General features: G+C 59.7%; 4 protein-coding genes across 5 annotated transcripts; 2 read left to right on the top strand and 2 right to left on the bottom strand.

Annotated features, from left to right (window-relative positions):
- Window positions 1-1,024: 1,024 nt before the first annotated feature.
- On the bottom strand, window positions 1,025-10,058 carry CCDC137 (coiled-coil domain containing 137). Its single transcript, XM_072939837.1, has 6 exons — window positions 9,870-10,058; window positions 9,378-9,511; window positions 7,792-8,014; window positions 6,606-6,688; window positions 6,387-6,466; window positions 1,025-6,265 (listed from the first exon to the last, which is right to left on the bottom strand). Exons 1-6 carry the CDS (start codon window positions 9,998-10,000, stop codon window positions 6,005-6,007), a joined length of 912 nt encoding a protein of 303 aa, XP_072795938.1. The 5' UTR covers window positions 10,001-10,058; the 3' UTR covers window positions 1,025-6,004.
- Window positions 10,059-10,138: 80 nt separating this feature from the next.
- OXLD1 (oxidoreductase like domain containing 1) lies at window positions 10,139-11,680 on the top strand. Its single transcript, XM_031675923.2, has 2 exons — window positions 10,139-10,283; window positions 11,148-11,680. Exons 1-2 carry the CDS (start codon window positions 10,224-10,226, stop codon window positions 11,547-11,549), a joined length of 462 nt encoding a protein of 153 aa, XP_031531783.1. The 5' UTR covers window positions 10,139-10,223; the 3' UTR covers window positions 11,550-11,680.
- A 150-nt stretch (window positions 11,681-11,830) lies between these two features.
- Window positions 11,831-16,398, top strand: PDE6G (phosphodiesterase 6G). The gene is made up of 4 exons (XM_031675926.2): window positions 11,831-13,379; window positions 14,768-14,973; window positions 15,395-15,435; window positions 15,859-16,398. The coding sequence occupies exons 2-4, from the start codon at window positions 14,828-14,830 to the stop codon at window positions 15,933-15,935; spliced, it is 264 nt and encodes an 87-aa protein (XP_031531786.1). The 5' UTR covers window positions 11,831-13,379; window positions 14,768-14,827; the 3' UTR covers window positions 15,936-16,398.
- Window positions 16,399-16,931: 533 nt separating this feature from the next.
- Window positions 16,932-20,877, bottom strand: TSPAN10 (tetraspanin 10). Of its 2 annotated transcripts, none has more exons than XM_031675929.2 (3): window positions 20,710-20,877; window positions 19,204-19,784; window positions 16,932-17,875 (listed from the first exon to the last, which is right to left on the bottom strand). In XM_031675929.2, the coding sequence occupies exons 1-3, from the start codon at window positions 20,875-20,877 to the stop codon at window positions 17,413-17,415; spliced, it is 1,212 nt and encodes a 403-aa protein (XP_031531789.2). In that variant the 3' UTR covers window positions 16,932-17,412. The 2 variants fall into 2 exon arrangements, with proteins under 2 accessions (XP_031531789.2, XP_072796194.1); XM_072940093.1 differs by having other exon boundaries at window positions 16,932-17,844; window positions 20,710-20,832.
- Between the last annotated feature and the right edge of the window lie 499 nt (window positions 20,878-21,376).

Raw genomic sequence — 21,376 nt, 5'->3', positions numbered from 1 at the left:
GACGTGTAGACAGGTCCTCTTATTTATATAAAACGTTTACATAAAATGTATATATTACTCGTATAAAATACAAGTATGTAACAGTATGTTAAAGATAATTCACTTGGTGGTTAAAAATGAGTGAAAGAAAAATCGAGTTTTTAAATATCAGTGATTTGAGACAGTTTAATGAACTGTCTACAGGGCCCTGCCCAAGTGACAGCAGAACCCAGCATCACCTCGTGCAGATCCAGGCAGCCCCGGGCGAAGAGGCTCCGCCTGTAGTCCCTGGCCGGCATGGGCTGCCGTAAACCACGTCCACTGCCATCTGTGCATGGGACAGCTCTGAGCACCGCTGTCCGTTAGAGCGTTTCTCTGACACCGTCCCAGACACTGTAGCCTTCTTGGCGTTGAAGATCGTTTCACAGCCTTCAGCCGTCGGGGCGGCGTTAACTTGGGTCAGGGAGCAAGGCAGCAGACACCCCATGAGTGGAAGCTCCCTCATCCAAGGTCCCAGCAGCCCTCGTGGCAGGTGATCACAAGCTCTTGCCGTGAGCCCCAGTCCAGGCTCCGCCCGGGGCCAGCACCCCAGCTCCTACTGAGCCAGCCTCACTGGTCCCCACTTAGCATGTCCTGAAGGGCAGAGCTACACGCCCTGTTTTACAAGACCAGGTGTGAGAACGTCCTTCAGCCAGTCAGGCACAAGCTTCACCTTAGTTGATTGACTTAACTTGCCCCAAGCAGCTGCTGGTTGGGTTTCTCAGTGGTCTCTGCCTTCTGGCTTTTAAATTTCTCCAAAATGGGGTAAACAGAGTGGACTTGTTTGGGGCCCTTTAATGTTGGGGGCCAGCAGGTCCCTTTGGCTGCCCAGCCTAGGTAGCACTCTATAAAAATCTTTGCTTTAACCCTATCAATGTCTGTTTTATTCATCACACTTCTTAACAACCGCCCAAACATTTCCATCCTGCTCCGAGTCCCACGACTTCCCTTCCCCACTCCTCCGTGCTTTGTTCCACCTCTCAGCATTTGCTTTGTCCGTCTCATTTCTCAACAGCCCTTTAAAATTTTCCACTGTGTTGAGACAAGTCCCTTGACTCTCCCCTGGGCCTCTCCATCCTCCTGTTAATTAATGTACTGTTTTTATTAGCATCTGTGAGACCCAGGAGGGGAAGCTGAGACAGCAAATTCCTTAAGGCTTCCCAAACTGTTCTTCCATTTTGCAACAAAAAGGGGGTGACCATGTGAAAGGAGCCCCTTAAACACAGCATTGACACTGTGACCCAGGTAACAGGCATGTCTGGCGGCTGAATATCCCGAGCATCACAAAGCCAGCCCCCTGGGCGGCACACAGTCTACCAGCAGCTCCACCTTGGCCGTGGCAGGTGGCGCCCACAGGGGAGTGATGTTTGGATATGAAACATAAACATGTATGTCATTGTTTCTGATTTTTCTTTTATGGCCACTGACCTCCCCCAATTAAAATCAGTTTTCCTAGGCCAAATGTTATAGGCTTTAAAAATTTCAAGAACATTTAATTTTTTGTTTTGTTGGCTTTTGAGGGTTTTATTTTCATTTCGTTTTTTGTATTTCTTTTTTGGTTCTCAGGCAAGTTTTTGCACTTTCCAGGATTCCCCACAGGACAGGATGCCCCCGGTGGCCTGGGTTTGGCTATGTTTCTGGCGGCACCCCCCCCAATTGGGTAAATGCTGACAGCATGTAACGTCGCTGATGACACATGAGAAGTCGGGGACAGCTTTCATCGTCAGGGAGACCGTTCTGCCCAGTGTCCCATAGGGTCAGGTGTTACCTGTGCTGAAAAACCAGCCACAAATCAGCTTCCCCCGACCCCTCTTCAGGTCAAATGTACTTGCTAGAGCAGCCCACAGAACTCAGGGAGGCATGTTCCTTACTAGATCCCCGGTTCATTACAGAGCACGACTCAGCCAGGTGGAGGGATACACAGGGCAACACACAGCAACGGGGCAGAGCCCCAGGCCCTCTCCAGTGCACCCCTCTCCCCGGACCTCCATGTCCACCAACCCGGAGCTCTCCAAACCCTGTCCTTTAGGGTCTCATGATTGAGTAAACCACTAATCCGACCTCCAGGTCCACTCTCCTCCCTGGAGGCTGGGCGGTGGGGAGAAGCTGGGACTGGAAAGTTCAGACCCTCTAATCACCTGGTTGGTCCTCCTGGCAGCCAGCCCCCCATCCTTAGGTGGAGTCCAAAAGCAACCCATTCACCCAACAAGAGACACCTTTGTTGCTCCCATCACAGAAAATTCCAGGGGTTTTAGGAGCTCTGGGCCAGAAATGGGGATGAAAACCAAATATTTACCTACTATAAATCAGAATATCACAGGCCAACTCGACTGTTTTTCAGAATTCTGGTCTCCCAGTGGATATGGAACCCCCGGGGCAGCCTTCAACTCCACGTTCATTAACAAGGATCAGGACAGAACGGAAAACTAGGCGCACTCCAGACTTAGCTGTTCTGGCACACCAACTAGCCTGCACTCCAGACGATTCCACCAAGAAAACATCCAGCTTCCACAGAGTCCCCTCAGCAGTTCTCCCAGCCTGTCACTGCTGTACGAGGCCAGCACACTGGGAGAAAGACTGCTAGAACCCAGGACGCTGCATTCACCTTCAGTCACCCAATGTCCTCCCACCTCCCAGGGCCGGGACTCCAAGGAATGAGGAGCTTTTCCAAGCTCCCCTCTTCATCGGCTCCAAGAAACAACCCTCCAGACTGGGGATGAACTTCTCTCCGCCTCTGTGGGTCCTGATGCCATTCTCGGGGCTCAGCCCCCCTACTATAGAACGGCCCTGCCTCGGAGCACAGAGACAATGCCAGCAGCTGGATCTCCAACCAAGCTCGGCAAGCCACGGACAAAGAGCCTGGATTGGCGACGCTCGGTGCCCTTCCCACAGGGCGAACAGGCCACGCCCTCCTGCCCAGACTGCGGGGGACGCGAGGGGCAGGTGGACGCGCTGCTGCTGTGAGTTTCAGCGCCAGTGTGCAGACGTCCACGCTGCTTTCCCAGCAATGCATTCTCAGCAGATGACGTCAGATAAACATTATGCAGCATTGCTGGATCCGGGGTTGGTGTCCATATATGTTTCCAAAATACAATCCAGAACAACAGTCCACACTGCTCCCTCCCAGGCACTCCAAGTCGCCTGGTGGGCCATTTGAGGTTTGGCAAGTGGGTTTCACAGAGCTGCCCACCATCCCGTGGGTATAAGCATGTCTTGCCAGTGGTTGGCGTGTTTTCTCACTGAACGCTTTTCCATCTGAAGCTTTTCCAGAGACAGGCCACTGCCACCTCCGTGGCTAAGATCCCAAGGGAAAGGAACACTCACTGAGTTTCAGAGCTGTCAGGAAACGCACTATATCGGTCAAGTGTTTCAAGTCTATGTCGTTTGGCCAGCTCTCATCAAAACCCAACTGGCCTTTCCCGCTTGGGTCAGAGTAAGCGCCAATGAGCACGTCAGAAATCTCCCCCTAGCGTCAGGGAGCCGGCTGGCTCTGCAGCCAACAACCTGCACCCGACTCACTGGCTGACGCAGTTTCAGACACCCACGCAGCCCGACTTCCTGCCTGCCGAACAAGGGGGCATTTGCACAGTCGCAAACACCGCCCGGACAAACACCTTTGGAGAAGCAGAAACCGAGTTACACAAGATGACTCTCCCCGGTCCCGTGATTCGTCCAGCTGGCTACCTTCAGGTCCAGCGCCACGGTTTGGAACCATCACACAAATTGGGTGTCCTATTACTTTTCATTCTGCTTTGCCAAGTTATTTTAAAATTTTGTACCTGTTGCTTCTCAACCCCCTGCAGAAAGGACACGCTGAAGAGAGTGCCGGCTCGATGCCCTCAGATGGCTGCTGATGCTTGTACCTTCACAAGGCAGGACTCTAAGAGTGAAAGTTGCTGAAAGCCCCCTTTCTGCCTTCCTTGTTACTCAAACATGGCTTCATGTGGCTTCCAATCACCATGCACTTCCCTCTGACGTGGGACATGCCATCCAGGAAAGGTCCTTCCTGGCGCTGAGGGACGAAACACAATTCCACTAAAACTGATCAGGGATGCTCTCCAAGAAATATCTTGATCCAACGGGAGAAATGTGGAAACGAACGAAGGAAAGTTAAATCAGAATGGGGTCGGGAAGCCTCGAAGGGAGGGCTCTGGTGCCCCTGGCCACAGCCCACAGACCCAGCAGCAAGAAAGCCAGCAACAAGCTGCCCGCTGACTGCAGCTGATGGAAAACCGCCACAGCCCTCCAACTTCCTCCAAAAGCCTAATAAAAGCTCACCCTCCCTTTGTCTTCTCCAACTTGCCAGTTTGCTTGTTCCAAACTGCAATTTCTCTCATTCCAAACAGACTCATTTTGGCTAAAGATCTCATTTAATTTTTAAGGTCAACACCCTTAATCTGGGCTGGGCGTCGTGAATGGTTGATCCCACCTGGGCTCTGTCTCAGGGTAACCCTAGTCTGGGCTCCATTTCTGAGCAGTGACATCCAGCCTGGGGTCCAGCTCTAAAGTGCGACCCTGGCCTGGTGATGTCTCTAACAGTAAAGCCAGCCTGGGCTGAGCTGGCCAGTTTTAGGAACACTCTTGCAGGGGCCTGAGGTGACATAATTCCCGTATTTCACGTAACCAGAGGCAAATTTCCCTCACCAAAACCTGCTTCCTCACCCCCACAACCACAGCACACCTGCAACGCATCCAGGAAGCAAAGGCATTTCTCAGCGACCCCCCTCACCCCTTGCTCTAGCTGCCCTGCCCACCTTGGAGCCCTAAAAAGGATGCCAGCACCGAGCAAGAGGTGTGCTGCCCACCCCAGCTGCCACGTGACGGGGGCGAGTCCTGAGCACTGCATGGTAGCCCCTGCCTGGCCACCCCAGGCAGGGGCCAGGACCACCTGCCACCAGGAAATACACCCCTGAGAGGGCGACAGTCCTGATTCTAGGCACCGCTTCACAAATTAAATCTTTGAATTAGAAAATAAACTCCACTACATAGAACGCAAACTCGGGGAAGGGTAAGAGCCCACAGAGCTCCACACTCATCAGCGCCGTGGCCTGGCCCTGCCTCACCCAGCTGTCTGCGCCCCTCTGCCGGCCGGAGGAGCCCGAGCTGTTGCGAGCGGGGAGGGAGCCCGGGGGCTGTTCTTCTCCAGCGGGGGTATGCACAGCCCAACACCATCCCTCGATGCTGGACTGCCTGAAAGCCTCACCCCTGCTCTCTTGCCGGCACCCACATCTGGGCTGGATGCTGAGCCCAGGCGTGCCCTCCTCTGGCATCAGGGGGAGAAGCACACCTCAGCAGGCCCTGCCAAGGGCAGGGCCTCACGTGGCCCTCCAACCACAGGGAGTCCCAGGCCGGGCTCCCGTCCGCAAGGACGGGCCCGCCACCCTCCCCAGACCTCAGTGTGGCTGGCGTCAGTCTCCACACGGAACAAAAGCTGGTGTGGCTGCAGCTGCCTCCGCAGGGGCTGTGACGGCAGCGCCTGTGAGCAGGTGGAGGCGGGGCAGCTGCTGCCCCAGCCCCGTGTGTGCACGCTGCCTGCCTGGCCCGGCCCGGCCCTAGCCCAGCTGCTCTGCCAAGTCCAGCAGAGCCTTAGCTACTGATTTAGTCAGCCTGCATCAGCAGCGCCTACAGCTAACTGGCATTTAAGGGACAGGACTGTGGGACTAGTGCTCCCTAAAGTGGCCCTGAGTTGTCTCAGCCTGGACCTGTGTGTTCGGAACAAAGCTGTGAGCGATGCTAGGCTCAGGGGAACGATGCTGGCTACATTCCGCCTCAGCACGGTCCCCACCTACAGGGGCTCAGGGGACAGACGACACCCGATGTGAGACATGGGCCCGACAGATGGCCACTCACGAAATAGGAATCTTTAGGGAGAAAAAAACTGGAGCCCTCTCCCCAGCTTGAGGGCCAGGATGTGTTCCAGGGAACGGACACTCGACCACAGGCACCTGCCCGTCTCGCCCGACCCAGGGGCAGCAGCTCTGGCCCCTCACCACTGCAGGCGTGTCTCTGGCGTCTTCCTGGAAGCGGGCCGGGGTGACCCCGATGGCTGAGGCCCCTGCTGCTGCCGCTGCAGCTGCTTTAGCGCCCTGTAGGCCTGCACGGCCCGCTTTCGCTCCTCCACCACGATCCGCTGCCGGGCTGGCGAGGTGCTCTGGGGCTGGGATGCGGTGCCAGGGCTCAGGAACTTCTCCAGCATCAGTGCTCTCCCGCCAGGCTGAGGAGCAGAGCCAGGGAAGTGGAGGCACAGCTGTGGGAGGGAGGGGAGACAGCAAAGACCCTGAGCCCAGGGACAATGCGGTACAGGTCCTGTGTGCTCTGGGCCACGCAGCACTGGGGGGCAAACAGGCCAGCACCCTGCCCCTGCTTACCTGGCCCCTGCTCATGCTCATCCTGGGCTTGGCAGTCAGCTCCGGGGGCTGCAGCACCACCTCACCAAACTTCACCACATCTGGAGGGGCAGAGACAGCCACTGCAGTCCCGGCACCCGGCGCCACTGCCCGCCCAGCCACCAGCCCCGGGAGACACGGGCACCTGCACCCCACCCCGGCCCCCAGAACCAGGGCTGACGACTGCCGCGGGAAGAGCACCTTGGAGCAGCTCCTGCTCCAGCCTCTCTGCGGCCTCTTCCTCCCTCCTCTGCCGGGCCTTCTCCAGCCGCCGCTGCTGGAACCTGGGAAGAGAGCAGGGCCGTTCACACTCCTCTCATCTCACTGGACTCAGGAGGAGGCAGAGATCACCCCCTGCCCACAAGGGACGCTCCACAGCAGAGCCCCGGTGGCACATGTGATGTGGCCCCTTAATGTGACTGGAATCAACGTTCAATGAGTTTTAGAGATCACTGTGGCTTTGGGTGGTACCCGGGATGCGTCTGCTGTGCTGGAGTTTTCATTGGCTAATATGACTACACGTATGATTCAGACACGGGGAGAATCCACAAAGCTGAAAACAATCCAGTGTTCACAAGTTTTACAGAAATTTCTGGTGAAAGCTTGGTCTGGTTCATGTCAAAAGTTGCAGTGAGTGGGGGCGGGTAACAACTCAGTGGCAGAGCACACGCGTAACATGCAGGCAATCCTGGGCTCAATCCCGGGTACCTCCATCACAAAAAAAGAGAAAAAAATGTTGCAGGAAAGATAAAAATCCATCTCCAAAAGCACTTGTTTGCTGAGACCACCACCCCAGCCGCCACCGGCAGGCTCAGGGAGGTGGAGACTGGGTTGAGGGCAGAGGTGGGCCAGGGAGCTGCAGCTCGCGGAGGGCTTCCTCCTGGTTCCGATCTCCCGTGAGCCCCAAGATGCAGGTGCCAGTGTCTCCACTTCTCCCACCAGCTGAGTCTGAGAGGTCACAGAACTCGTGCAAATGACACAGCTATAGGCTTTCAAAGCTCTTTCAGGTGAAAGGTGAACCCTGGAAACCAACATCCCCCAGCGGCCAGCAGGCCCTCCTGGGAGGGCACCGAGCCCCACTTGCTACTGGTTCCCTGTACCCGACCTGCGTGGACAGCGGCCCTCGGCCCCTCTCAGCTCGTAGACCCCTGATGCTTTCCAGAGACAGGCACAGACAAAACCAGGCCTTCGGGGTTCCGTGGGTTCAGAGCCTTGCTGGAGCCGAGGTTAAGCAGGTCCCGTGCAGAGAGAAACACTGCCGACTGCCAGGTCTGTGCTTTCCCTGAATCACATGGTGGGGGAGGGTGCCCACCCGCAACAAGATGCTGTCACTGCAGGAGACAGTCGTGCACGCGGCTGGACCCCCAACCTCTCCAGCCCCACTCACGCCTTCTTCCGCTCTGACTTCTCCTTCCGGGGAGCTGCCCGTGCCTCGGGCTGCCGGCTGGCCTGGTTCTTGCTGAGGAACAGCACATGCTGGGCCTCCTGCTCCATGCGCCGCACATAGGCGCCATCGGACTCCCACTTCCTCTGCGTGAACTTCGGGACGGCGATGTCCGGCTCCTCTCCCTTTGCTTCCTTCTCCAACGTCTTCCTAAAGGCCACCTGGGCTGAGGACACAGGGAGACTTCAGAAGGGCGGGTCGTAGGGGAGGAGGGAGCAGGTGGTGCCAGGCTGGCTGCCCAGGCTCACCTCCCCTCCCGGGGCGACAGGAAGGGTAGACTAGGCTCAAGCAGGAGCTAAAAAGCATCCGAGCCGCCAGCCCGGGGCCCCCGACAGGTCATAGGTGTCCCCCGCAGCTCGGCTGGAAAAGGAAGCAAAAAACAACCTAAGTGTTCATCAATAGGTGGCTGAATGAGTGAATTCCCGTGTTCACCCAGAGACGTCACCGCTCCGCTGCAGGGCAGAGATGGGGAAGGGATGTGGAGAGATCTACAAAATCCACTGGAAGAGAAAACCTAGGACACCAAACAACGTACAGAACTAAGGTGCAGCTTTTACACAGTAAATGTGTGAAAATACACACTGTTTCCTCTGGGACGGCTCACAAGAAAACAGACGGGGAGGGAGCAAGACTCAGAGACGGGGCCGGAGGCTACCCCTCACCTCATACCGCTCAGAACTATTTAATTTTACCAAGTGTGTAAGCCTTTATCTTTTAAGTAACTTAACCAGGAAAACGGCTGATTCAGTAGAATGCGATTCAGAATGTCCCCCTCCCACCTGGGCCAGCGACCTCCTCTATCCCTCCCCATCCTCAACTCTTCATTTCACTATCCCTTTGGCAGCCATCTAACCCTCAACGAAAAGCCTAAGGTTTACAGAGACATTACAAAACCCCATTGTTGCAAAATCAGCCCTACATTTGGGAAACAAACACCTATACATGTACACAAAATGCAAACACGCTGGACTCCATTCCCCAGCAGCCAGGGTGTTACCCCTGGCAGAGGCCGACAGGTGGGCACCCTGCCTGGCCTTGGGGGAAGGGGGCACTTCTCAGGGCATCTGATCAATTCCCTCCGTAACCTCTGGAAACCATCCACTTCTCTCCACCATCGTTTCTGCCCTCTGGTCCATGGGACCACCATTTCTCACTTGCAAGAGCCTCATCGACCTGCAGTGTCCAACCTCACTCCCTCACTTGTTACACAGTGATTTTTTTTTCTACTAAGTCTGAATCTACCATCCTCTCTGATGGCTCTCCAGCACTCCTGGGAAGGAGAGGGGAGGGGAGTCAACACTCCCACCTCTGCCCATGAGGCCCAGGGGCTCCTTTTGGAGCCTGACCTGAAACCACACTGCCACCTGCCGCCAGCCCTGACACCAGCCTTCCCTCAGTCCTCTGCAGGCTCCTCGGACTGCTGGGGCCTGGCCGACTTCCTCTGCCTGAAACGCCGTTGAACACTTGGGCAATTAAATGGATTCGAACACACAAGGCTGTATTACCCCCGGCACGGGCCTGAACATTACCCTCTTTCTTCCTCTTCTTGTTACTGATGGGGTTTTTCATCTCCTGGCGGCTCCTCATAATCTCCCGGAGCCGGAAAGGGATTTCCTGTTCGTCCTGGTTCTTGGGTTTGCAATCCACTTTCTTCTTCTCTTCGCTGGGAAGGAGAACACGAGGGTGAGACACATCCCAAGTCAAGCAAAAGCAGAACCAGAGAAGCCGAAGCTGGGCCTAGACAAAGAAACTTCACAGGCCACCCTGGCCGCTGTGGTGCGTGCGGGTCAAAGGAGCACGGCCTCTGCTCTCGTCCTCACCAGCCCGGAGGCTGTCCCTGAACTGGCTCCTCGCAGGACTCTGGGCGAGGCGCTCCCGGAGCTCGTCCAGGACGGCACTGACGGCACTTGGAAGGTGGCAAGCGCCACCCCGTAGACTCCCTCGCGCCTCCACTCACCCGGCTGCCGCCGGCCGCGGGAGAGGCCCCGGGGAGTCTTCAGTGCGCTGAGACCTGCACCCACCTGCGCGGCCCCGGCCGCGGCGCCGAGCGTCGCTTCCCCAGCTGCTGCTGCAGCCGGCCCTGCCGTCGCCCCCGGGTCCCATGCCCCGCCGTCCCGGCGGGCGCCGCCGCTTCGCGCCGGGCTCGCGCCATTCCCAGGCCCGACACCCCGCGGCGAAGCCACTTCCGCACTCCCGCACAGTCCCGCCCGGTTCCCGTCACTTCCGCTTCCTGCGCTCCGCCTCGCGCCCTTTGAGGGGGGCGGTGCAGATCCCTGGAGGGTCAGGATTGGCCAGGGCGGCCGCCGTTGACGGCTTGGGCGGGGCCGACTGGGGCCGACTGGGGCGCGCACGCGCCATGGGCCGCGCCTCAGGCGATGCTGCTCCGGAGCTTGTCCCTGGGAGGCCGGGCGGCGGCCGCTGCTGCGCGGGGCCCGGCAAGTACCAGTAGGAGCAGGGCAGGGGCCCGGGTTGCGTTCGGGAGGCCGGGCCCCGCAGGGACCGAGTAGTCCCGCCCGCCTGCAGGGACCGCCCCCTGCCCTTTGTGTCCGCGCCTGGGGTGCAGGAGGGGCGCTCGGCCGCTGGGCAGAGCCAGGGTGGTACGGGCGGGTTCTGAGCTTGTCCTCTCGTGCGGCAGTACCTGTTGAGCGCCTGCTGTGCGCGAGCCCTTTGGGGAAGCCGCAGTGAACAAGGAGCTGACGCTCCTCACAGGAGGAGTTAGAGAAATAAGTGTGGGCTGTGTCAACTAGTGTTCAGTTCCCTGGAGACAGTGCAGGGAAGGGGACCGGGGCTGGAGCGGGGAGAGGGCTGCCCACGGGACCTTCTTGGGTAGACTGGGAAGGGCTGCCCACAGGGCCCTTGAGGATGACCTAGGGGCCTGGGCTCCTCTTGTTACAGAGGGAAACAGGGATGAAGGGGTGATGTGATTAGTCAGGATGGTTAGCGAGCAGGGGTGCAGCCATAGTGGCTGGCCAGAGAGGTGGCTGTGAGGGCTGGATCTCCTAGGCTTCCACCCACCAGGCAACTGCAGGAGTGCACCCCCAGTGCCAGGCCCCGAACCCAGAGCTTCCCATGAATCCTACATCACCTTGTACCAACAGTCACTTCCGTTTTACAGATGGGAACCTGAGTCTCAAGGTGAAGTAACTAGTCTAAAGTCACACAGAAACTGAGGGAGCAGAAAAGGCCATGGAGCCCCCTTCCAGTGTCAGGAGGCTGAAACTTCCCCAGAGCTGGAGAGCTGGAGACAGGCCGGGCCTCCCCAGCTTCCTGGAGACTCATGTGCTTATCTGCATCCTTAGGGGCCACCCTCCAGCTGGGACTGGTGCCAAAGGCTGCCTAGGGGCGGCAGCATTCTTCACAGTATTGGAGTGCATGACGGCCCCAGAGAGTTCGGGAAGGACCATACGGAGGTGGGCTCCCAAGCAGGTGCAGCCGACACTGGGCAGCCGAAGTCCTCCCTGCCTGGCGGGGGCCCCTCCGAGCCCCGGTACCCACCGCCGCCTGAGCTCCAGCCCCCCACAAACTGCTGCATGAGTGGCTGCCCCAACTGTGTGTGGGTGGAGTACGCAGACGCGCTGCTGCAGCACTACCAGGACGGCGGGAAGCGGGCCCTGGCCGCCCTGGAGGAGCACGTGGCTGACGAGAACCTCAAGGCCTTCATCCGGATGGAAATCCAGCTCCGCGTGAGGAGTGGAGGCTGAGCCCTCACCCAGACAGCCTCCTCCCGGGGACGCAGCACGGCCTCCTTTTTCCACGGCCCCTTTGTGCGGGAACGGGAAGAAGTGTTTGTGGACTTTCCGTGGGAGTAAATAAGTTCTCTGAGGTGGCTAGACAGGAGGCTTCCGTGTCGTTCTCTGTAGGGCTTGTGTCACCTCATTGGTGAAGGCAGGCACACAGTCATCGTCAGCCCACTGGGTACCTGTGAGGGTGAAGCTGGACCCATTTCCTTGACTGTTCATGTGACAGTTACCCCAGGGGCCCCTTCCATGTCCCAGCATCCCAGCAGTCCTGCCCAAAGGTTAGCTCTGGTTACTCTCAGTGGTGCAGCAGAGGGAGGACCATCTGGTCCAGTGAAGTTGCCGTTGGCCAAACCCTTGGCAGACAGCCTGGGAGGTGTCCCATTCATCCAGCTGCAGGCAGTCCCTCCCCACCCACCGGCCCTTCTGACCCACTTAGCAGCTCCCAAGGCAGTTGGCCGGGGCCAAGGGACCGGGAGGCCTCAGGCGTTAGCCCTGGAACCAGCCTCCTAGCATCAGACTGGTCTGGTTCTTGGCTGCTGACTGGGCCACTTGGACCATTGGTTAGAGTAGGACTTTTTCTTAGGGCCCTCACTGCCCAACCCCATCTCCTGCTCACCTTCATCCATGGAAATTTTCCCACTTCGTCTGCCTCCCCCACCCTGGCACCCAACAATTCCAAGCTCTGATACTGGTTTCCTGGACAGGTAGGGGTTAAAGGAATTTATGCCTGTTTTATTTCCTCCCATTTAAGGGAAATGACTTCACAAGGGATTTGAGCTGATAAACAGGCCTTCCCAGGTAGAGACCTTCAATATACAACCAGCATTTCCCCCGGAGACAGATCTTTGGACAAGGGAACGAAACCACACGGCCACAAGATGTGCCACTGTGCTAATGCCTGTGGACAGACACACCCAGCAGCATATGCTGTCACCTTGGCCAGTTAGTGGGTGTCACCCAGAAGGAGAGTTTTGGTTGGTTCTGAAAAATGTGATTCTGGTGATAAGTTGGTTAGACCCAAATTCAGAGCATCTGCTATCCTCCAACAGATCTGAAAATGACCCAGGAAGGGAAAGGTTTTCCCCACAGACAAAAGCACAGCCAAGCTTGGTGTGCTTAGGGCCCCAGAAAGCACCTGCAACATAAAGGTGGTTTATCTTGGGGCTGTAGGAAGAGGTTTACTGTATTTTCCTCAAAGTCATGTATTTGTAAAAGATACTCTGCGTGGATATGATGCTGGGGCAGATTTCTGAAGTCCCAGGAGGAGGGAGCTAGAGGAAAGGGGAGAGGTGTACAAAATGCAGCATGTGGGAGCAGCAGGTGCAAAGGCCCTGGGGTGGAAGGGGCTTGTTGGAGCACAGCAAGAGGGAGGGATGAGAAGTGAGGCCAAAGAAGTGGATTGGACGAGGCCATACAGGGCTTTGGGGGCCACAAAGGCAAGTCGCTCAGCAGTCAGGACTGAAAGGGGGAGGTCCAGCACAGCGGCCAGTGCTGTTTTGTCTTCACTCAGAGATGAGAGCTCTTTCCTTCGTCTGTCCGTGATCCCGTGTCCCTTGCCTGCCCTGGCCCTGTCCCTGGCTCGTCCTTCCTTCAGGCCCTTGACCTCGCTCGAGCCCCTCCCCCTGTCTCAGGGAGTCCTCTGTGGGGGTGCCCACCCCACAGTCTCATTAGTGTGGTGTCAGGGCACAGCCCTAATCAGCTTACCCAGCAGTGAGATAAATGCCCCGCCGGCAGCTTGCCGAGGGAAGCCTGTCACACACCTGTGGCCCCCGAGACCTGCCTCAGTACCTGGTGAGTAGTGCCTTTCCCAGGTTGTCTGTCCTGACGGCCACTTACCCAAGGGCCTCTGCCCAGTGGGTGGGAAGCTGGCGGGCTTTTCTCCATCATTCTGAGGTCAGGCTCTGTGGGAGTCCAGCTACTGCCCTGTTCAGAGAGGATGCCCAGCCTGTCACCTCCTCTGTTCCGCATGTCGAACAGTGCTGGTGCAGGCTGTCCCCCAGACCAGCAATGGTCTCGGAGCCTCGGGCCACACACGCTCAAGCAACTTGAGTGGGCTGAGACCTGGGCCGGGGTAGGTCAGGCAGCAGTTTCCATGGGGATGGGTTTCCATGGGGACAGCATCTAATAGTTGGAGCTTCATCAGGGCCCAGAACTGTCCATACCAGGCCCATAGCCTGGGGCTGGGGAAGGGGTCCAGCTGGGCCTGCACTGTCTGGGCTACGAGGAGTGGGTGTCATGGGTTTTGAGCCGCCAGAACCACCAGGCCTGCTGCCATCCCCCTTGGACACCTGTGCAGATCCAGCTCCCCACCCCTGGTTCCTCCCCGCTTCTGTTGGTCCTGGCACAGAGGCTGAACCTTAGTGGGGAAAGGACCATGGGGGCCTCCCGGTTGGTCTCAGCCCTGATGCTCCAGCGGGCAGCTGGCTGTGGCCCAAGGCTGGAGTCAGGCATTGCAGCCCACAAACCACAGGCAAGAAAGGGGACCCAAGGGGTGGCGCCTGGGGCGTCCAGTGCTGGGGCAGCAGCTCATGTCCGTGTCATGTAAGTAGCCCTAGAACCTTCTGGGCTCCCAGTGGCCCCTGAGGGATTAGTCTCCCTCTGCTGCTAATAGGCTTAGAGGAGTCTGAGCTGTCCCTGCAAGGGTCACTGGGGCTTAGGGCGTCTGGGGAGAGGCTCTAGGGGAGCAGGGGGGGGTCACCCTGTGTGGCAGGTGCAAGGACAGTAGTAGGTGACTGGCACCCAGAGCTAGCTCTGAGCACAGTGAGCGGCGGGGGGTGGGAATTTACCAGCAGAGGGAAGACACTGCTCCTGTAGCCTTGGTTACCCGGCGGCTTGGCTGTGAGCCGCATCCTGACACAGGCCCCTCCCCTGCCCAGGCTCCCCACCCTCCGGTCTCTCAAGTCACTCTTATTGTTAGCACGGGGTGAGACCTAGTGCCCCACCCCCGGGATGGGGTGGGGGATGCAGAAGGGGAGACTGTGGGAAGGGGCGCACCTGAGGGCCACCCAGCATGCTCTCCTGTGCCTGGCTCCAAGTGGAGCCCCACGTGGAGAAGGCAGGGGCTCCCAAGGGCCGGGGTCTTACGGGGGGTCAGGGGGTCTCATGTTTCAGGGCTTCCTCTGCTCTGGTGGGTCAGAAGCAGGAGGGCTGACTGGGATCCTGGCCTGGTCTGCACGCAGCCCACAGCGTGAGGGAGTCCAGAAGCCAAAGGTCGCTGCGGCGTCTCTGCCAACCTGGCCATGAACCTGGAGCCACCCAAGGCCGAGATCCGGTCGGCCACCAGGGTGATCGGGGGGCCCGTCACTCCCAGGAAAGGGCCTCCCAAATTTAAGCAGCGGCAAACCAGGCAGTTCAAGAGCAAGCCCCCCAAGAAAGGCGTCCAAGGGTAAGCAGGGCTGTGGGCGGGGCGCCTGGGGGGCGCGCCGCAGGGAGCGCGGCTGGCTGCAGGTCGGGTCGGGCTGGGCTCAGCCATCCTCTCCTGGCTGAAGGCAGTCTCCTCCTCCCGAGTGGGGGTCGGTTCCCAGGGGCCTGAGCTGGGCCTGTCTCTGGGCGGAGGTCGCGGGACAGGAGACCCTTTGCTGTTCCTGCCAACGGGTCTGGAAAGCACACCTACCCACTGCCACCCGGAGACTCAGCCGTGGCCCCGCCGACCACCTTGCGTCCCGCACTCACAGGCACAGGCCCCCGTGGACACACCCAGGACACACTCAGACACTCCACGTTGTCGGGAGCCTGCACTCAAGTGCCCGCAAGGCCCCGCTCGGCTCCCTTCCCAGCCACTGTCCCTGACTGCTCTGTCCTTGCAGGTTTGGGGACGACATCCCGGGAATGGAAGGCCTGGGAACAGGTATGATGGCCACGGGGGTCCGCCTAGGTCCCCCCCACCACCCGCTGCCCTGCTCTCTCTGGCAGGGGCTCATATAGGATCCTGCCCCCAGTCTCTTTCCTTTTCTTCCCCATCAAGCTTCAGACACCACAGAAGCGGGTGGTTCCTACTCAGTGGGTCCACCACATGCTTGGGGGCTGGGAAGGAACAAAGCTCTTGCTGTGCCTTCACCCCAGCAGCAAGAGCCCCCTTCCTTCCCCCGCGCCTGGCCTGCTGCACCCACTCTCTTCCTGGGCAGGGCACCCCCCAACACCCCCCCAGCTGGTGTGTCCTGGTAGGGGGGCTCTGCACTGGGACTTGTACTCTCACCGCTGGGACGGCAGGCCCCGAGGGGATAGTAGACCAGAGGACACCCCGGGACCCACTGGCCCCCTCACCCTGCAGACATCACTGTCATCTGCCCGTGGGAAGCCTTCAATCACCTGGAGCTGCACGAGCTGGCCCAGTACGGGATCATCTAGCCCTGGATCCTGACCTGGGCCCCTACCCTCCGCTGCCCGCTCCGACCGACTCCTGCTTCCTGCAAAGAGGCCTGCCCCCCAGGGCATCCAGTGTCCAGATGACCCTGTGTCTGGAGACCCTCGCAGGGCGGTGGCTTCAGGCCCCAGGAGCCCACCCCCTCCACACAGGATGCCCTCTTGGGGTGGCCAGGCCCTGCTTAGCTCCGCGGACCTTCTCCCCCAGTGGAAAGGGAAAGTGAGGACAGGGCCTCCCAGGAGTGTCTCCCACACCCTGGCCCCTGTCCTGCCCATCTAGGGGTGAGGACAAGCTGTCCCCACTGACCCTGTCGGCTGAGGCCCTTGGGCCAGCTTGGCGGGAGGTGGGTGGCAGGAGTCCTGTGGGCATCAGTGGGAGAGCGAGGCCCCTCCAGACCCATCGCACTAGCAGGAAGCTTGACCTTCCCAGCTCAGCCCGTGCTTGCTGTCCTTGTTCAAATAAAATTAGTGTCCTCCTTCCTCACGGATCTGTCTGGGGCTGTTGTCTGGTGGGGCAGGGCCCGAGGGTGGGGTCTCTTCAGCAGGAGTGGCCAGGTGAAGGCGCAGAGTGGCAGGGGCTGCGGGGCCTGGCCGGCCGAGAGGGGAGGAAACCATGGGGCGCTGAGCCCGGGCCCGTGACGGCTGGACCCAGGCAAGGCGGGCAGCCCTGCACACACACCTGTGTGAAACTGTCCCCAGCAGCAGTCATCTTCTGGGAGCTGCCCAAGCGCACGTCCACCTGGACGTAGGGGTCTGTTCACACAGCAGTGACCAGAGCGACTCTTGCGCAGGGGCCTCTGGGATCTTGTTTATGTGAAGGCCAGAAAAAGCTGTAGTAGCCAAAGGCAATGAAGGCCGAGCAGCAGCGGCCGAGGGAGGGGCCAAAGGACCTGCTGGGGCCGGATCTAGACCTGGTGGTGGGTCCGCAGGCGTGCAGACAGGTGAGAACGCCTCGTGCTGCTGCTCCGGGTTGGTGCAGTTTATTGTATGAGTAACATGTCTCAGTAAACCTCACTCCCCCAACACACACACACTAGAAGGAGAAGCCTGGGCCTCGCCCCGGACCACCACCGTGGACAGCAGAGGGGAGCTGCCTCGGGCGAAGGCAGGTGCCGGGCTGTGGTGAGGGCTGGGCTTGTGAGTGGGACTCCGAGGCGGCTGGAAGTGATCAGGGGTGAGGGTGGGGAGCGAGGACTGCAGTGGGGGTCAGGCGGCAGCATCTCACCCAGTCCCCCTCGCCCCCAGTTCTCCTTGCTGGCCAGGTGGCTTTGCCGGGCACGCTGTGTGGAAGGCAAACACTGACCAGGAAGTCGTCAGGCGGGGGCTTACACTCGGACCTCAGACCCCAGCAGCGCTTGCAAGTGAGCAGGCAGTGCAGGGGAAAGGGGACCCTGGGGAGCTGGGGCCGGCAGGTGGAGGAGGCCTGGGGGTCCACTAGGGCATCCCCTAGTGTCCAGGCAGTTTACTCTGACACCTTCCCCGAGAGGGGCAAGGAGGCCTGCAGCCCCAGACCCCGTTCCAGTGTCCTGGTCTTTCGTCCCATCCGCCAGTCAGCCGGGGGCCCATTTGGCAGAGGGTGGGGTACCGGGCCTGGGGGTCCAGAGGGCGGGCCCGCCCTCCCAGCTGCCCCCTTGTGGACAGCCAGGGCCCACACCAGCTGGATGGCCAGCAGGAGCTCTGCCCCCTGGACCACCACAACCACGATGGCATATTTGCCCGCGGTCCAGACGTGGCTGCGCAGCCACTGGCGGAGTGGGGGGCCACAGCCCTGCAGGTACACCACTCTCTGGGCCGCGTCCTCGTCCAGGCCCAGCACCCCGAAACCACACTGGTCGTTGACGGAGGCTCCATCTTTCCAGGGGTCGATGCAGCAGGAGGCAGGAAGGCTGCAGGCCTGGACCCCAGGGGAGCTGCAGTTAAAGTGCCTGCCAGGGCCCAGGGGGCATCAGTCCAGAGGGCAGGGCTGTGGGCCTGGGACCCCAGTGCCGTGCCAAACATCTCCCACCCGCCTTCAGACCTCCCAGGGCACACACGCTGTCCGTGCACGCACTCACATGCACACGTGCACGCACATGTGTGACGCACACAGCATGACTCCACACCGGCACGCAGGCACCCATGCACACGTGCACACACCTGTGCACACACAGACACACACAGCACTCAGCTCTCCGCAGCTCATCCCAGCGCCAGTAGCCCTCTGCGTGTACACACACATACATACACACACACGTACGCACGCCTCTGGGCTAGAAGGGGCGTACTGCGTGGGACGCTGGAAGGCGGCAGGCATTTGATGGGGGCTGGAAGTAGGAAGGCCCGGCCCCACGGATGCTGCTGAGTTGGCCTGAGCAGCAGGGCTGGAGTGGGAGAAAGTGGCAGAGGCTTTGGTAGGGTCAGCGTGTCGTGGTGGGGAGTGAGGGGCAGCGCTGGGCAGCGACAGGAGGCAGGAGGCTTGGGAGGGGCTCACAGGACCTCGAGGGAGTGCTGCTCTTGTCACCCACCTCAGGGAGCCCCCAGGCGCCCCTGGCCTTTGGTGCCCAGGGCCCTGCGACCTGCAGGCTTTCCCCTCGCCCTCCCTCGCGCAGCCTCATCTCCTGGAAGGGTGGGCCTCCCTACAGCAGGGGCTCAGAGGCCAGTAGGCTGGGCGGCATCACGGCCCCAGAGGAGCTGCCACCGGCCCAAGTCCCCCGCGGCCACCAAATGAGAACAAGCTCCTACAGTGCTTGGTGCATGGAAGGAAGGGCCAGCACGTCTCTTGGACCACTGGGGACAAATGGCTGGTTTTCAAGAGTCTCCCTGTGATCCTAAACACACATGTACAGAAACATACAACACGTACAGACACACACCGCACACACGTATACGTACACACGCACGCACGTGTACACACATGCACACACGTACACAGTGGAGGGAGAACGGTGACGTCATAGTTCAGGACGGTGTCTGAATTAACCTATACGTCATTTTCACTTGACACTGAGGCGTCTTGTACAATGTCCTTACCGAACCAACCCCACCCAGAGCGACTTTCTACGTCTGCTGGCTGAGCTTCTCTGTTGAGACCGCTGCCTGACCACCAGGTGTGTACACGTGCAAGTGTGTGCCCCTGAGTGTGCGCACACAGGTGAGTGTGTGTACCAGTGAGTGTGCGCGTGCAGGGGTGTGTGTGGCCCGCCTCCCCTCCAGCCCCAGAGAGCCTGCCGACCACCGCGGGGCTGGCCGCCTCACCCCGGGCCCCAGGACTCACAGGTTGCGCTGCCAGTCCTGGTAGGAGGCCGCCCCGCAGCACTGCAGCCCCAGCTGGACTTGGTCGATGAGGAAGCACAGGTCGGGGCTGTCCTGGTAGTGGGTGATGGCCACACGCAGGATGTGCTCCAGGCCATCCTGCAGCCGGCCCCAGAGGGCCACCAGCAGGGCCCCGGCCATGGCCTCCAGCACCAGAAAGGCAAGGACGCCCCCAGAGAAGCAGCGCAGCAGAAAGGTGTTCTCGCAGAGGGCACCCAGGCAGCCCGCCAAGCTCACCACGCTGACCGCCAGCCCGCCCAGCACCAGCCCCAGCATTGGGTCTGCAGGCAGGGGGCCCCCCCATCTAGTCCTCAGAGATCCCTTAACCGCCAGGCCCCAGAGCCCGACAGCCAGGGCCAGCAGGCTGAGCAGAGAGAAGAGGAAATTGGACAGAAAGATCAGGCCCTTGAGGCAGGGGAGGGAGTGGGCCAGGACTCCCCCAAGGCCTTCCCCCCGGGCCTGGTCCTCCCATGGCGCTGGCCCCGGGGGAATTGGAGTGAGCGGGCTGCTCCTGGTGCGGGCTGGCTCCTGATCCCTGGCATCCTGCAGAGAAAGGAGGAGCAGGGAGGTCTCACTAGTGAACCCGATTCACTCAGACCATGTGACAGTCAGCAGGGAGGAGACCTCATGGAGGGATGTCAGAGTCTGTTGGGGAGGAAGCTGGACTGGACGGTGGAGGCGGGGGGGGGGCACTCAGAGACTCTGCCATGCCAGGGTCATGGCAGCCTATAGGCCAGGCAGCAGAGGGGATGGTGAGGGTCCTAGCTCCCTTACAGCAGGGGTCAACAGCTGCCTGCAAGTCTGTGGTAGGAAAAAGGACCACCACAAAGGCACGCCTCTCCCTCCTGCCGTGTGATGGAGGGTGCGGGTCAGGGCCCCCGACTATCCTGCAGGACAGTCATCAGGCAGGTGGGGCCGCTGCCCCTGAGTCTGGGAGTTTGGAATGCATCTGTGTGGGTCGGTCTGCACACGTCGTCACGAGAGGGGCTTCTGCATGCGGGCCAGGAGGGGGGCCCACCAGGCAGAGGGGCCAGCCCAGGGGCCTGCCCTTTCTGCCTCCTCCTGTGATCCAGCCCCATGTCCCAGGAGCAGCTCAGCCCTACTAAGTGAGTGCAGACCTGTGCTGGGCCAGGCAGTGAGGGGGTCCTGGGGCAGGGGAGGAGCAGCCAAACCTGGTCTGGGGTGCAGGGCCTTCCAAGGGACTTAGCCCAGGCTCGGGGGCCCTGGCCTCAGCAAGGAGAAGAGTAAGGGTGCTGAATGTTGGGGGCCCACCCTCCCTCTAGGCTCCCGACAGAAGAGTGGCTCACTGATCGTGAGGTTCGGAGAAGCTTGAAGCCCTTTCCACTTGCCCCCTTGAGGGACAGTCTCTACATCAGATCTGCCTCCAGCCCCTCCGCCCTGCCCCAGGCCTCCTCCCACAGCCTTCTGAGCTGCCCAGAGAGCCCTCCAGGGCCCTGGCACTGCTTACCTGGGACAGCAGGGGCCTCTTCTCCCCCTCGTCCATCCTCTGCCCGGACAGGTGCACGGGTGCCAGGACAGGTGCGTGGGTGCCCCGCTGGCCTCTGTGGCTGGGACACAGGGGCTGGTGCTGCCCGTGCTCTGGGAGCTGTGAGCCCCACCGGGACGCCACAGTCATGACCCGATCATGTGAGGAGTTGTATTTTAGGGCTTAAGAGGACAAGCCTCTGCTGGCGAGATGCAGGATCCTCCCTCGGGAGCCCGGATTCGGCCCGGCTCTGTGCAGGCTCGACGTGGGTGAGGCTGGCGGGGGGCTGGCCTTGTGGCCAGCACCACAGGACCCCAGTGTGGGCCTCAGCCTGGCAGGTCCAGAGGATCAGACCCCTGCGAACTGGCTCTGGTTCCCATAACCATCCTGGGAGACCTGCCCACAGCTAAATGTGTTTATCCCGACTTGTCCACGGCAAGAAGGAAATCCTATGCATATATGTATATTTGAAGTGCCTTTCTTTTTCACAAACCACTGGCTACTAACCACTATATATAAAAATAGATGAAAAACAAATCTCTTCTGTACAGTACAAGGAACCATATTCAACATCTTGTAATAACTTTCAACGAAAAAGAATATGAAAACAAGTATGTGTATATGTATTCATGACTGGGACATTATGCTG

The sequence above is a fragment of the Vicugna pacos genome, chromosome 16 (genome assembly GCF_048564905.1).
Source record: "Vicugna pacos chromosome 16, VicPac4, whole genome shotgun sequence".
NCBI lineage: Eukaryota > Metazoa > Chordata > Mammalia > Artiodactyla > Camelidae > Vicugna > Vicugna pacos.
This window is presented reverse-complemented; position numbering and strand designations above follow the sequence as displayed.